Source organism: Prionailurus viverrinus, chromosome C2 (assembly GCF_022837055.1).
Source record: "Prionailurus viverrinus isolate Anna chromosome C2, UM_Priviv_1.0, whole genome shotgun sequence".
Lineage (NCBI taxonomy): Eukaryota > Metazoa > Chordata > Mammalia > Carnivora > Felidae > Prionailurus > Prionailurus viverrinus.
Window position 1 is genome coordinate 101,144,365 of NC_062569.1, and position 15,085 is coordinate 101,159,449.

The following is a 15,085-nucleotide window of genomic DNA, read 5'->3' on the forward strand; positions in this document are numbered from 1 at the left end:
AAGTCAGACGCTTAACGGACTGAGCCACCCAGGTGCCTCGACATTTTATTTCTTACAGGACGATGCCAATTAAAAAAAGACTTCTCTCGTAGGTGCAACAGAAGGGTGGTGGGTGGCTAGTTTTGTCAGTGATACCCAATACTCATCCACCATATACCGATGAGGAAACGCTATGAAAAGATTCAAGAGCTTCAAAAGAAATGCATCTTTTTTTTTTAATTGGAGAATTTATAAGCAATGCATCTCGAGAAAGACATCATGCAAACAAGTGAAGGCAAAAATCTTAAGGAGTAAAAGCTGCAAGAACAGTTAGGGTAAGTAACTAAAAGAGAAATAGAAGAATTTGGAAATGTTTAACGCAAACCAAAAAATGTTATTTTTCTCTTACTGATGTTTTATTTGAGTGTTCTGGAAACAGGGGCATGACCTAGGTCAAAACTTATTTACTCTGATATTCCAGCCATAGAGAACCAGTGTTATTTCCTATGCATGTATCCTTGTATAGCCATTGAATATAGGTCTTCTTTTCTAGACTCTCTTGGGGACAGAGACGCTTTTGTGCCTGTATCTTCCATAGCATAGAGACTGGCACATAGTAGGGATTCATGTCAGATGCATTTATATAAAAATGAATTCATATGAAAATAAGGGGCACCTGGGTGGTTCGGTCGGTTGAGCATCCACCTTCAGCTCAGGTCATGATCTCGCGGTTCATGGGTTCGAGCCCCGCATCGGGCTCTGCTGACAGCTCAGAGCCTGGAACCTGCTTCACATTCTGTGTCTCCCTCTCCTCTCTCCGCCCCTCTCAGCTCGCTCTCTCTCTCTCTCTTTCTCAAAAATAAATAAATATTAAAAAGTTAAATTCATATGAAAATGAAAAGGATAATTTTTAGTATATCTCCCCAAATTATATTGTTGATCAGCTCAAATCTAGGTTGTTTCAAGCATAGGGCTAAATTCCTTTCTACAGATCAATGACCACAGCAACGTCATACATACAGTTTATCTTAAAGTCAGTAATAGCAGCTCTATAGCAGCTTTATTCATAATTGCCAAAATTTGGAAGTGACCAAGATATCCTTCAGTAGGTAAATGAATAACTAAATGGTAGCACTTCCAGAAAATGGAATATTATTCAGCTCTAAAAAGAAATGAGCTATCAAGTCATGAAGAGACATGGAGGAAACTTAAATGCATATTTAAGCAAAAGAAGCCAATCTGAAAAGGCTACACCCTGTATGACTCCAACTATATGACGTTCTGGAAAAGGCAAAACCATGGAGACAGTAAAAAGATTAGTTTAGTGGTGGCCAGCGGTTTGAAGTGGCGGGTAGGAGGGAGGGAAGGATGAATATGCAGAGCACAGAGGATTTTTAGGGCAATGAAAGCCCTCTGTATGACACTGTAATTAATGTATGTGACATTATACATTTGTTCAAATCCACAGAATGCACAACATCAAAGGTGAACCCTGTTGTAAGCTATGGACCCTGGGTGACAATGATGTGTCAACAGAGGTTCATGAAAAAAAAATTTTTTAATGTTTATTTATTTTTGATAGAGAAAGAGACACAGAGTATGAGTGGGGGAGGGGAAGAGAGAGAGGGAGGCACAGAATCCGAAGCAGGCTCCAGGCTCTGAGCTGTCAGCACAGAGTTCAACGTGGGGTTTGAACCCACGAACTGTGAGATCTGACCTGAGCTGAAGTTGGATGCCTCACCAAAACCACCCAGGCGCCCCTCAACATAGGTTCATTAACTGTAATAAATGTACCACTCTGATGGGGAATGTTGATAATGGGGGAGGCTATGTACGTGCAGGGACAGGGATCTCTGTATCTTCCGCTCAGTTTTGCTGTGAACCAAAAACTGCTCTACAAAATTATCTTTTAGAAAAAAAAAAAATCAGTACTTCCAGCCCTATTACAAAATGCATTCATCCAGGAAAGGGACAGCCTTAGGAATGCTGTATCCTTAGAAGTTAACTAATCTCTGTACTTTGCAGGGTTACTTTGGGCCCATTTTTAGCCAGGAGTATTCTCCTGACAAGGACAAAAACATGGCAATTTCTCCTCATTATTTCCATGAACTGTTGGGAGAGGTACAAAAGGGTAAATTCTATTCTCTTCAACCAGCAAGAATTAAAGAAAAAAAATTTTTTTTAAATGTTTATTTATTTTTGAGAGACAGAGAGAGACAGAGCACAGCTGAGGGGGGGGGGGCAGAGAGAGAAGGAGACACAGAATCTAAAGCAGGCTCCAGGCTCTGAGCTGGCAGCACAGAGCCTGATGTGGGGCTCGAACTCATGGACTGTGAGATCATGACCTGAGCTGAAGTCGGACGCTTAACCGACTGAGCCACCCAGGCGCCCCAAAAAATCTTTAAATTTTTGTGCAAGAATTTGTATTCCTCCTTATTAAGAATAGTCAACCTCACAGATGTTAAAGGGGCACACTTTGTCAGCTCAACTGAGAAAGCCCCGGACAAACATCAGGCCCTAGAACAGCACAAAATCATGTTTATATTCTATCGTGTTCTCTGTGACATCGGATATATATGTCTTATGTCTCCAGTTTATTTGGAAATAAATAATTTGTTCACTACGTCTCAGGTCTCAAAAACTCATCAATTAAAAAAAAACCAAAAAAGCCCTCACCAAGAGTCTAACCTCCATCTACCCTACAGTTCTTTCTACAACATACTGACTTTTCGTCCAGCTTGTGCCTGAACATTGTTAGATACAGAAAACTTACTGTATCCATTTCTTCATCGACCAGACAACATCCTTAGAATGTTGATACTTAACTTGAATCAAAATCTGTCTTTCTACAGCTTCCAATTACTGGCCTAAGTATGACCTTGAGCTACATGAAACCTATCCACATGAATTGGTTGGAAATAACTCGGTTAGAAACAAATATTTTCAGCCCATGGTTTTTCATGTATCTGTAATTTGGGCATATCCTGGGGGCAAGTTTTAAAACAGTTACCTGTCTTTAAATATTTCTGTTCGTTCTTATTTTATAATTTTTTCAGGCATATATATAAATATATATATATACAAATATTTATAAATATAAATATATATAATTTATATATTTATATATATAAATATTTATAATTATTTTCTGCCAATTATATTTAAATCTGCCTATTTGGCAATATTCCATAAATGTCTTAACTTCTGCTCCAAAGAAACTCAATTTTCTGAAAACATTTGACAGAAAGTACATGTTAACATTTACCACTTCCTGTCTTCATAACTTTTAGGCACCTACAGTCACCTATTTTTTTTTTAAGCTCTCCTTTTATACTTTTAAAGCTACTTTATACTTTTAAAGCAAAACTTTATTTTGTTTAAAAAATAATTTGTATCCATGGGTACCTACTTGTTCTCTATGGTTCCACTTTTACTATTCTTGAGTTTAATATTTCCTTGACGTGTAAACCATTTTGATTTAGCAAAACTTCTCTGCTGTGTCCTACCATGTCATCACCAGTTTTGCTTTTATGTCCCATGAGGATTGCACCTAGAGTGACAAGCAAAGGCCACTGCAACAGGAATGTAGGGAGAAGTCTAGGCTTGTCGATACCATGGCATCCATGGTATACCCAAATGTCAGCAAATGAAATGCCGTCTGGTATAGCACCTGCCGTATAGGAGGAGAGTCTGAAGTCACTGGAGATAAGCTTTATCCTGCATTACCTATAGCACAACACTCATCTTTGCTTTCTCAAGCCTCTCAAAGTTACAAGAGGAGCAATGTGTCCTGCCATTGCCTCAACTTTGGACCTTCCTTAAAAGGCAGGCATAACTTTCGATGTCAATGCTGTACAGATGCTGGTGATATGAGTCATTGGGCCATTAATGGTATACAGATGACTAGTTTTGACTGCCTTTCCCACTTAGTAATGTTCTATTTTATCAACTGAAGACCTCTTTTAACTGACCGACTTTGGCAAAAACCATATACATAAAGAAAAAAAAAAAGCTTCCATCAAGGGTAAAAGCATCCAAATAGCAGATTTGGGGTTTTTGGTGCTTTTCAGAATAGTCACTCATAGGCAAAGGCAAAAACAAAAAAAAAAAAAAGGAAGAAAGAAAAGCTAAGAACAATGTCATACGAGAAATAAGTAAACAAAACCAGACCGAAACAAAACCAACAGAAGCAAAACAAAATTCTCCATAAAGACACACAAAACTTTTCCAGGACTGCTGTCAGTGCACTAACACTACCACTAAGTGAAGAACCAGATTATTTATTTTCAATGAATCTTCTCAAGTACTTTTTCAGCTTAAGCAAATTATTACTCCTTATAAGGGGTTTAATTTTTCTCTAGTCAGTAGCTCCTTGAGTATTACAAGAACACAAGCCCTCTAACCCCTCCTGACCATCGTTCACATGGTTTGACATATCCAGTCCCTTTGATACATGGCTGCCCTCCCCTGCGATCACTTTGGTTGTCTGGATCTCTTCTGAAAGAACTCCCGAGAATAAAATGCATACACTGGGTGTTGACATACTGGGGAAGAAAGCAGAATACCAACCTTTGCCTAAACTGAAGAAATTAGAAGCATGTGGAATTTGGATGAAAGCATCCCTTAAAGCCAAGTTCAGCCGTGGATTGCTCTCAACCCCATACTCAGTCTTGCTCCCCACCACCCATGCACACGGCTGGTATTTAAGCCATAATGAGGGATCAAGTTCCTCAACATTTTCTCCAAGTATGAGCACAAGGTCAGGGCTTAGGAAATTAGTAATAGCAATTGTGATAATAACATATCATTGCAGGCAGTTTGCAGGGATCTTCATGGTATAAGTCAAGTCAGTAATTTTAGCAGAGTAGAGGTTTTATGCAGAATTGACTCTCAGCTGCTGTTTTCTATGACCCAAGACCTGTTTTCTTAGCTTTTTGTTTGTTTATGGTGTAAGTAATGATGCTGAAAAAGCAAAAACATTTTGTGACTCAAGTAACTCTCTGGCAGACACAAAAATGATGTCTCAACAAAAAGGGAAAGGCCAGTGTCCCCACAACTCTGAGTAGTTCTATAATTCTACAAATGGCTTTTGGTGACATAATAAACCACAAGACCAGGTTTATGTCACTCGAATTTCAGCATGGAATTACCTCTTTAATATACGTATCATTTTAGGGGATTTTCATACATAACTTAAAAACAATCACACAAAGAGAAAATGTTTTAGTCTTTTCTTTCTCTCGCTACCTAACCTCAAAAAGTTCTCATTAAGGATGTGGTGTCGTAATATACATTCCAAACATTAGTTTCTTATTACCCATTTGCCTGATGTTTATCATATTATTTTCCATTATAATAGTGGATACAAGCTTATCTTAGGGTAGCATGAACTTTTTAAAGTATATGGTGGTACAGAAGAAAAATGTTTGTTTCTCTCTTTTTTACACTAGACCTTTTACAAGTATCTTCCACTTGGGCTTCATTTTTTTTTTTTTTTTTGACATTCAAAGGATCAGACAGTCATATGGAATAAATACTATTAGTAATTTCTGACCATGGTGATTGGTTATCTGTGACTGATATTACCACTGAGTCAGGTCTACGTGAAGTAAGAATGGAAGATAATCATGGCCACGAATAACCCCCTGCCAGGAATGCTCTACAGTGATGCTGTCCTCCTCATTTGGCATAGTTAGGGGAACCATGCTCATTCTCTACCTTTGGAAGCCATTTTAGTAAAAAGCAACTGGGTGAGCAAATAAAAATAAATTTTTGCCTGTCACTGTGTTAAGTGTCCAGAACTTAATGTGTAATGCTTGGTACTTAGAATCGAAGTGGTTCCTTTTTGGGTAATTTCCTGTACCCACTGCTGCACCACTGTTGTTTACCATACACAATGGAATACGATGTGGCAATGAGAAAGAATGACATCTGGCCTTTTGTAGCAACATGGATGGAACTGGAGAGTGTTATGCTAAGTGAAATAAGTTATACGGAGAAAGACAGATACCATATGTTTTCACTCTTATGTGGATCCTGAGAAACTTAACAGAAACCCATGGAGGAAGGGAAGGAAAAAAAAAAGTTAGAGAGGGAGGGAGCCAAAACATAAGAGACTCTCAAAAACTGAGAATAAACTGAGGGTTGATGGTGAGTGGGAGGGGGGGAGGGTGGGTGATGGGCATTGAGGAGGGCATCTGTTGGGATGAGCACTGGGTGTTGTATGGAAACCAATTTGACAATACATTTCATATTTTAAAAAATAATAAAAAAATAAATATGAGACATGAGGAGTGGTAATTTGAAGGGATGAATATTCACTTCAATTTTGGGAGGGGAGGATGAGGTGGGGAGTAGAAAACGCCAAGACAGGAAACCGCATAGAGTGTATTTCTTTACAAAAGATGGCTCACGAATAGAAAAATAAAAGATCAAACTATCAAGAGTTCACGAAGGAAATATTGACATGAAATCTTCACAATTATTTGTGAAGAGGGGAGGACAGTCTGATGTTTTCAAAATAACGACTAAGTACAAAGTGCCACAGAATGGGAGTCGCTCTGACACTGGGAGCTGCATCCTGCATTCTGTGTTCTTGCTTTTAAAAAAAAAAAAAAATTTTTTTTAATGTTTATTTATTTTTGAGAAAGAGAGACACAGTGTGAGCTGGGGAGGGCGGAGAGAGAAGGGGACACAGAATCTGAAGCAGGCTTCAGGCTGTCAGCACAGAGCCTGACGCAGGGCTTGAACTCACAAACCACGAGATCATGATCTGAGCCAAAGTTGGATGCTTAAGCGACTGAGCCACCCAGGCGACCCATCTGTGTTCTTGCTTTTTTTTTTTTAATTTTTTTTTTCAATGTTTATTTATTTTTGGGACAGAAAGAGACAGAGCATGAACGGGGAAGGGGCAGAGAGAGAGGGAGACACAGAATCGGAAACAGGCTCCAGGCTCTGAGCCATCAGCCCAGAGCCCGACGCGGGGCTTGAACTCACGGACCGCGAGATCGTGACCTGGCTGGAGTCGGACGCTTAACCGACTGCGCCACCCAGGCGCCCCTGTGTTCTTGCTTTTAATGCCCACTTTTATTCCTCTTGCTCTTATGGTATGATGGTTGTTGGGCTGCCGACTTTTGTTTGTGTCTTGTTATTCAAAAGCACCACATCTGGCTGGTCAGTTGACTGTCATTTATGAATAATTACTCAAAATTCAAGGCTTTCTGTTCTGAAAACATCAGCTCCCAGAACCTACCAGCATGGCCCAGACAAGCCCTAACCCATACTCAATGTCTGCCCCCCAAGCAGTCATACTGAACTTTTTAAAAAGTGAGATATTGCATCTTTTAATATTGAATAATGTAAAACACTCAGCCCTCTGACCTGACATCATAATGGCAGCAAAAAAGAAAAAAATCCTATTTTTTATCATTACATGATCTCCTCCTTCAATTGAGGTCATTTCCATGTGACAAGCAGCAATACGATTCTCATCGTTGCTTTAGTGTTTTCCCCCAGAGACTCCTTTCCTTCTCTGGCAGGATATATCCAGTAATATTAATACTCTACCCATTAATGCCGAAATTAAAATACACTATTCTTTACCACAGAGTGTAGCATCTGTCCTTTTCTCGTTTTCCCCCCACCCCTAAAATTTCCTGGCTATAATGGCCACCTATAGTTGGGTCTCTCATATTCTTTTTTTTTTTAATTTTTTTAATGTTTATTTATTTTTGAGAGAGAGAAGGAGACAGAGTGTGAGTGGGTGAGGGGCAGAGAAAGAGGGAGACACAGAATCCGAAGCAGGCTCCAAGATCCAAGCTGTCAGCACAGAGCCCGACATGAGGCTCGAACCCCCGAACCGTAAGATCATGACCTGAGCGAAGTCGGACGCTTAACCAACTGAGCCACCCAGGCGCCCCAATAAAGGGTGTCTCATATTCTTTTCATTTATGAAACACAACACAACCTAAAGCTGAGTAGACCTTGCTGATATTACTTTCCCTCTGTCTCTGTCATTTTTTTTTTTTAATTTTAGGTGGAGGGAGAGCAGATTATTTGAACCTTTGCAATGAAATAAATTTTATTTACATGATGGTAATTTTCCATTAAAATGTGGGTTTTTTTTAACATTTATTATTTTCTTTGAGAGAGACAGAGCATGAGCAGAGGAGGCGCAGAGGGAGAGGGAGACACAGAATCCGAAGCAGGCTCCAGGCTCTAATCTATCAGCATAAAGCCTGATGTGGGGCTCGAGCTCATGAACCGTGAGATCATGACCTAAACTGAAGTTGGATGCTTAACTGACTGAGCTACCCAGGCACCCCTCCATTAAGATGTTTTAAAATCCACCATCCTCTTGTATTCAAGAAACAACCCCTCCATTTTGCACACCAGAAGCAAATCAGCACCAAGAGCATTGTGTGATCTGTTTCAAGTAGGACAATCAGTTGTCTGGTCAAAGCCATAGAGCACAAGCGGAAGGAAGTTCCTGCTCCCACCCGTGGCTTCATTCCAATATATGGAAGTCTGTTGATGGCAATTAATTATCCAGCCAGACATTTACATTTAGGACACACAAGTGCTCAGTTAACATTTACTGAATATTGGCTTGTTTCTTAGGTTGAAATCATAATGGTTCTCAGCCAATTAAAATAGATCAAACACAGAAAAATACCAAAATTGAAAATATGTCCATTTCACTATATCCTGAGGTATTTACTCAGCCAACACTTACTGAATACCTGCTATCTGCTAAGATCTCTGCTGGGTGGAGAAACCGAAAGGTAATTAGACATCCTCCTTGACATTGAGGAATTCACCAATTAATTACCAAAGGAAAAATTTCATACCACAATGTGATCAGTGATATAATAGAAAAAAGCATCAAGTGCAATAGAAACACAGAAGAAAAAGGCCCTAAAGGGAGAAATCTTCATGAGTTTCCAACTTAAGCTTAAGCCTGAAGGATGAGGAAAATTCCTCCAGGCTCAGATAGGAGAGGGGGTTGGAGATGATAAAGATGTTTTGCAATGACAGACACTACCGGTGCTCAGTAAGTATATATAGGTTGAGTGAATACAAAAAGGGAAGGATTAATTTGACCGTAGTCAGTGCTGTGCTGGCAAACCCGTTCTCTGGAGGGAAATAAAACCCTGATACATGGCAAATGTCAATTTATGTGGAGTACATGCTCCCCCCACGGGCAATTTCAAACTACCAACATGACATCACTGATCACGCGGAGGGGGAAAGACGCACATGTGGCACTTGCCAGCTAGTATGAGCCAAGTCCAGCCCACTGTTGACTCTAGAGCACTCTATAAGTATTTGTGGAATGAAGGAGCCTGTAAATGGATGAATGAACAAACTATTTGATTCCAGGCCCAGGACTAATATGGTCAAAGGCTCAGAGATTTGAATATTAAGAAGCTCTGTGAGGTGTATCAGGAGGAGAGGGTGAATGGGAAGTTGAGTTGGATGTAGAATGCAGGTTCAAGGGTATGACTTTTCTCAAAAGGTAGTAGGGCATCATCACAGCTCTTGAAGGGGCAGAGTACCATGACCAGATCTATATTTTAGATGTGCCGTTAGCCATAATTCCCTAAGACCATACTTTGCCTCAAAGTATGAACACAAATGTGAATAGTTAAACCCTTACAAAAATTCTAATACGTGGAAGAGCTAAAGCCTTCCTTTTAATGAAACATAAGTGTAAGCAATCCTTCAACAGTCTTACTATACTGTTGGAAATTATTTCTTTATTCAATCAAAAGGAGTCCTAATGAAGGTCGGAATCAACCAACAGAGGCAAATCAATGTTGAAGCACGGAATACATGTGAACTCAAATGTAAAGACACAAAGCAAAGGAGAAAAATGGCTTATATGGTGTCTGACTGGCTAAGTCACACAGGATACAAGGAAACTACTTTCAAAGGCTGCCATGACACTCAGCCCTCCTCCTCACCGTGGACTCTGTATGTCTCAGAAATGTGGGCTGGTGCATATACATTGCCCCCAAGCGAATGGCTTTACTTTTTGAGACCAGCAGGTCCTTTTATAAACTGGAAACCTTAACCGTGAATGTATCTTACCTAGAAATATTGTCAGGTGAGCAGGCAGAGATGCTGGTCTCCATGCTATCAGAGCTGTCTAGGCTCAAAGTATCAAAGGCCTGGTCCTTATAGCTGTGATCGGGATAGTGGAAACTGTTCAAGTAGACATTTGATTCAGATGCTGTGCGGTTGTAAAATTCAGAAGATTTCTGCCTTTGTCCTTCACTCATCTGTTGGTGATTATACCCTGAGGGAAGAGCCATAAATATGTTAGTATGCCTCATTTTTCAGCCTTAGATCTTCTGAGAGTCAAACCAGCAGCCCAAAACATCTGCCTGTGAAACTTGGGTCTTGGTCTAATTTGTTTCGAAGCCAAGAAGATCAAAGACACAGCATCATGCTCAGTGCAAGCAAGAGTTTCAGAGAAGTGGTCTTGGAAGCGATCTTCCTGGTCAGGGGATCACTTCACATTTCCCTTTGCCATTCCCACATCTCAGCGCAACTGAGAAGAATACATCAGCACACACAAAAACAAAAAAGGGAAAAACAAAAAAAATGGAAACACAGTCAAAGGCCCTGTATCTTCTAAAAATAGCTGGGCTCAAGTGAAGCAAGAGAACTCCCGGTGGCAAGCAACAGCAGGGTCTTAGGGCAGTCACTTGCTCAGCAGTATTCCAGTCTGAGGACTCGATAAGGTCGTGAAACAGCAGGTGGATCATCTAGGCGCAGGATGTAAGAGTCTTGGGTCTCACTCATATTGTCACAAACACTTTTAATCTGGTAAACATCCAAACCGTGTACGTTTCTCATTCTTCGTTTTTCAATTTCTCTGGTCTGCCAATTATTTAAACACTTTGCAGTGAACGGCCCTCCTAATGGTTGTGCTTTTCCTAATGACCGTAGGCAGAGCTCTCTTCTTCTTCCACCCGAACTGTCAGCCCAAGCTAGTTGGTGGTACCAACCACACAAAACCGTCGCACTTAGATCAATAGCAGCAAAAGTGCCATCAGTAAGAGGCTTCATCTTTACCCTGGTACTTGGTCAGCTGGTGTCTTAGGTATTGGCTTTACTTTGACTTATTGCTATGGCTTGCTCTCTGGTGGGAGCTTTTGGGCAATGCAAACTGAATTATTTTTCCTTTCAATTATCTCTTTACCATATATATGTAGGAACCAGGGATCATAATGATCAACCAATCCCTCGATTTATGAAAAAGACATTTCTCTAGCCAGCAGTGGTTTGCGATCTCTTTCTCCCTCATCAAATTTACTACCGGGCCTATTAAGCGTTTACAACTCGACCATTTGAATTTCACCTCTTTCCTTGCACTCTACCAACCTTCAGTGAGGCTCTCAATTGGTAATGAAATAGTCAAAAAAGCAGCCAGAGGGTGAAAGAAGGGCAGTGATTCCGAACAGCTTCCTCAGCTATCAGTTGAACATTTCCATTGTTCAGAGCCACAACCAGGAGGGCTTTAGTAAAGCATCATCCACCAAAAGTTTCTGTAAAATGATTTTAGTTCCACAGACAGTTTGCATGCCAAACAGTTTGGAGTGGTTTTAGATATCTAAGTGAAAATATGTTAGTTCAGATTATGGCATTTCTGGGAAAATGTTTCCTTAATATAAGCTGTAATTATAAATTACAAATACATATGTAAAAGCGACAGATCACTTGGCCAAGGGAAGATGCAACACAAAAAAAGCACACCATGAGACTTTAGATAGAATATCATTATTCGTAATGATTAATGCAGAAAGCATGAAATGAAGCCAGTACGTTTATAAGCGTGGAGTTTGTGCCTTTAAAAAAAAATTATTATTCAAATATTTACCTTTGATACTTGAACTTTTGGAATTACTAATTGCTCCTTTTAAATTGTTTCCAGTTATTCATTATGAAAAGGAGGGGGACAAAAAAAACACCAGAAATTATTTGAAAAAGTCACACATGTATCTTTCCTTATGCTTTCAAAAAAGGCTTGTTGGCAAAGAAAACTTCTGCACTGGCAGTGAGTACGTGGAAGCCATTTCCCTGTTAGTATGAAAAACAAATCCCTAAGAGACAGCCATGTAATTTAAAACATATGAGACTTATCTCCTTGGCAATGACATGTGCCACAACTTCCTCTTCCCCTTCGGTTTTTCATAATGAGGAAAGGCCAATCCCTATAATGCAACTAACACCTTCTTGGAAAAGCAGAAAAGATGGCGAGTATATTTCTTCTTAAAGCCACTGTGTATCCTGATCGTCAGATCTCCCATGATTTTTTTCCCCCAAAAGTATCACAAAATAAGAACATGAATTTACAACCTTCAGGTGAGATAGACAGTACACTAAAACGATTCAAATTGTTCAGATATGGGCACAAGGGACAGCTGTGTCACAATGTGTACTGTGCTAAGGATTGTGAACATCATAAATACCCCAGACCACCTCAATACCTGTGGAGGTTCAGCTCTGTGTCTGTGAGAACTTTCCGCCATTCTGGGGGTAGGGTGAGTACTTAGATTTTCTCTGCAATTTTAGTGAAAGAGCCTTCTGCTAATGAGCATAGGTTTCCCAGGGCAGGCGCTTTGTTTCCTGTGGATCCAGCGTGAGTGGAAATGTTTTACCTCATGCAGAGGCCCGTTTCTCCCAACCGGCAACACTTTACTAATCGCAGTGGGTTAGTCACCTGGATTCAACTGCTCTCTCCTGAACAATTTCAAAAAATTAAGTTACCTCTGCAATCACATGTAAGGGCATGGACCTCGTCCCTGTGATCCTGGGATTATACCAGTGTGATTCCAAACAGCTGGTGTTGGGATTCGGGCTCTGGCCTGTCCGCTTAAAGGTACAGGTACTTCTGATAGAGGAAACACTTGAGGAGAGCAGCAGACCAGAGGAAACCCTGGTAGAATGTCCAAGAAGAACTGTTCCTGCCATTAGGTAGCCCCAGGACAGGTGCAAGCTTTAACAGGGAGGGGGACACATGTGTCCTGATCACCACAGGATCCTCATTCATTTAGTATAGGGATGTCATGAACTAAAGAGCCACTGAATCAATTCATTTTCTCATCTGTAAATTCCAGCTTTATAGTGGCTAAATAAGGAAGTGGAATGCATCTACTGTCTGGGATGGGGTAGAGTAAGTGCGTTGGGAAAAATGAGACTTTCCCAATATTTGAGACTACTCATTTTTTTTTGTTTGTTTGTTTTTAAATTATGTAGCAAGAGTAACTTTCAGCAGTGGGACAGCAACTGAAAAGCAAAAAGGGCCTTGTAAAAGCTCTAAATTCTTTCTATCCAGACAGAAATAGCCATTTGAGGGAATGTTTATAAGGTTTATAAAGTAAGACCTGATGATATCTGAGGCTCATCGCTAAGCATAGCACATGCAAAGAACCCAAACCAACTCAACTGTCTTCACTGTCTCAGAGAGCCAGTAGAATAGATGTGCAAAGCCCATTTATTATTATTATTAATTATTATTATTATTATTTTATTTTTACTTATTATTACTTTTTTACTTTATTATTATTTTTTTTATTATTGCCTATCCATGAATTCTGGCCAGTTAGACCTGGAAAGTCCTTTGTGAGTTAACCATTGTAAGACATATAGTCTTGCCAATATCTTCCCAGTGTGTGTTGTATATTTTCAATGGTTATCTGGGCTTAGTATAGAAAATGAGATGACTTAAAACTATAACCTGGGTTTAAGAGGATAAAATTAATCAGTATTTCTGACAAGTTAGCCTATCATAGCTCACCTGCTGAGAAATTCATTCTTCCTAACCATAGTCCACAGCCGGGAGATGAAGGTACAGGACGAGTCAGGGATGAAGGAGAATGATGGAGAAAGGGAGAAAGAGACAAGATCAAAAAAGGATGACAGGGGACAGGAAAAATATACAACACTTCCAACATGCAGTCATTGACAGTGTTAATAACAACACCAGATCAACAAGGCAAGATGTTTTCACATTTCTAGGTTAAATCTGAGTGTACAGAGAAGGACTTGAGAAGTCAAAAAATAACAAGCTCACGAGACATACATACAGTTAGTGAAAAAAAAAAAAAAGGAAACTAACAGCTTTCACACATACTTGCCGACCAGAAAACAGGGAGAATAAAAACAAGATCATAACGATAAGACAATTCTTTTTCTCAAGCAGACAGCAACGAATAGTTTTTAAGAGCTAGGGTTTTCAAAATTGCCATTCAGTTATTTGAAGCACCGTCCATCACACTTTATAAGCATTCCGTCCTCTGACATCCTGCATCTCTATGAGTAGCCACAGTAATGAGCCTCATATTTATTCAAACCAGTCATTTAAACTGGTCTTCACTCACCATGAGGTCTTACTTCTAAAATAGACTTAAACAGAGTCAGTAAGCAGGAGCATCCTGAATCCTTCCCTCCTCCCATGTATGTATAAATAAGACTCCTCCCAGTCTTATTTATGCCTGGCCTTTGGAAAGGAGGAACATCATGTTTGACACTTAGCCTATACACATGCCAGTGCCTACTCTTATCTCTATCTCGATTCTGAGTCTCACAATACAATGCTTGTGTGTGACCAGCAGCTGCACTCATGTTGCATTTCTAGCAACTGTGTAACAATTTTCCCCCACTGTGTGAAAGGAACGATCATTAGACTAAAAATCCACTATTTTACAGTTTCAAGTGTGATCATTTCTTAAAGATGACTCCACAATGACCTTTCACTAATTTGCTGGCAACAAAAACACCACACAAGGAGGTTGTCCTACCTTTCTTGGACTTCCCTGCATTTAACAGAAGACAAAAGGACAAAGATTTCATTCATTCTAAAGCTTACAAAGGACCAGTTCACAAGTTGTATAAAAGCCAATAACCATTACAACTTTAAGAGTTGAGTTCCTGGGCTCTTTGCTCTAAACTCAGTTCTCAAAGATCTTTGTTTGCCTGGCTCACGTTGTCAGTTTTATGAAAACAGTGCTGATCGAAGGAAGGCTTATACTTACACCATTGTCCTTGATGGATCCATTATGAATAAGCAGCAAAAAAACACAGTTCATTTAAGTTA

General features: G+C 39.8%; 1 protein-coding gene across 16 annotated transcripts in view; it reads right to left on the reverse strand.

Annotated features, from left to right (window-relative positions):
* PHLDB2 (pleckstrin homology like domain family B member 2) overlaps nucleotides 1-15,085 on the reverse strand; it is a 229,864-nt gene that overhangs the window by 11,677 nt on the left and 203,102 nt on the right. For 9 of the 16 annotated variants that reach the window (XM_047876112.1, XM_047876119.1, XM_047876126.1 and 6 more), the window contains 3 exons: nucleotides 13,787-13,807; nucleotides 11,867-11,902; nucleotides 10,072-10,279 (listed from right to left, as the gene is read on the reverse strand). In XM_047876112.1, the coding sequence (XP_047732068.1) occupies nucleotides 10,072-10,279; nucleotides 11,867-11,902; nucleotides 13,787-13,807 (265 nt within the window). The remainder of the gene's footprint in view (nucleotides 1-10,071; nucleotides 10,280-11,866; nucleotides 11,903-13,786; nucleotides 13,808-15,085) is intronic. The other 7 variants (XM_047876127.1, XM_047876124.1, XM_047876115.1 and 4 more) reach the window with 3 other exon arrangements.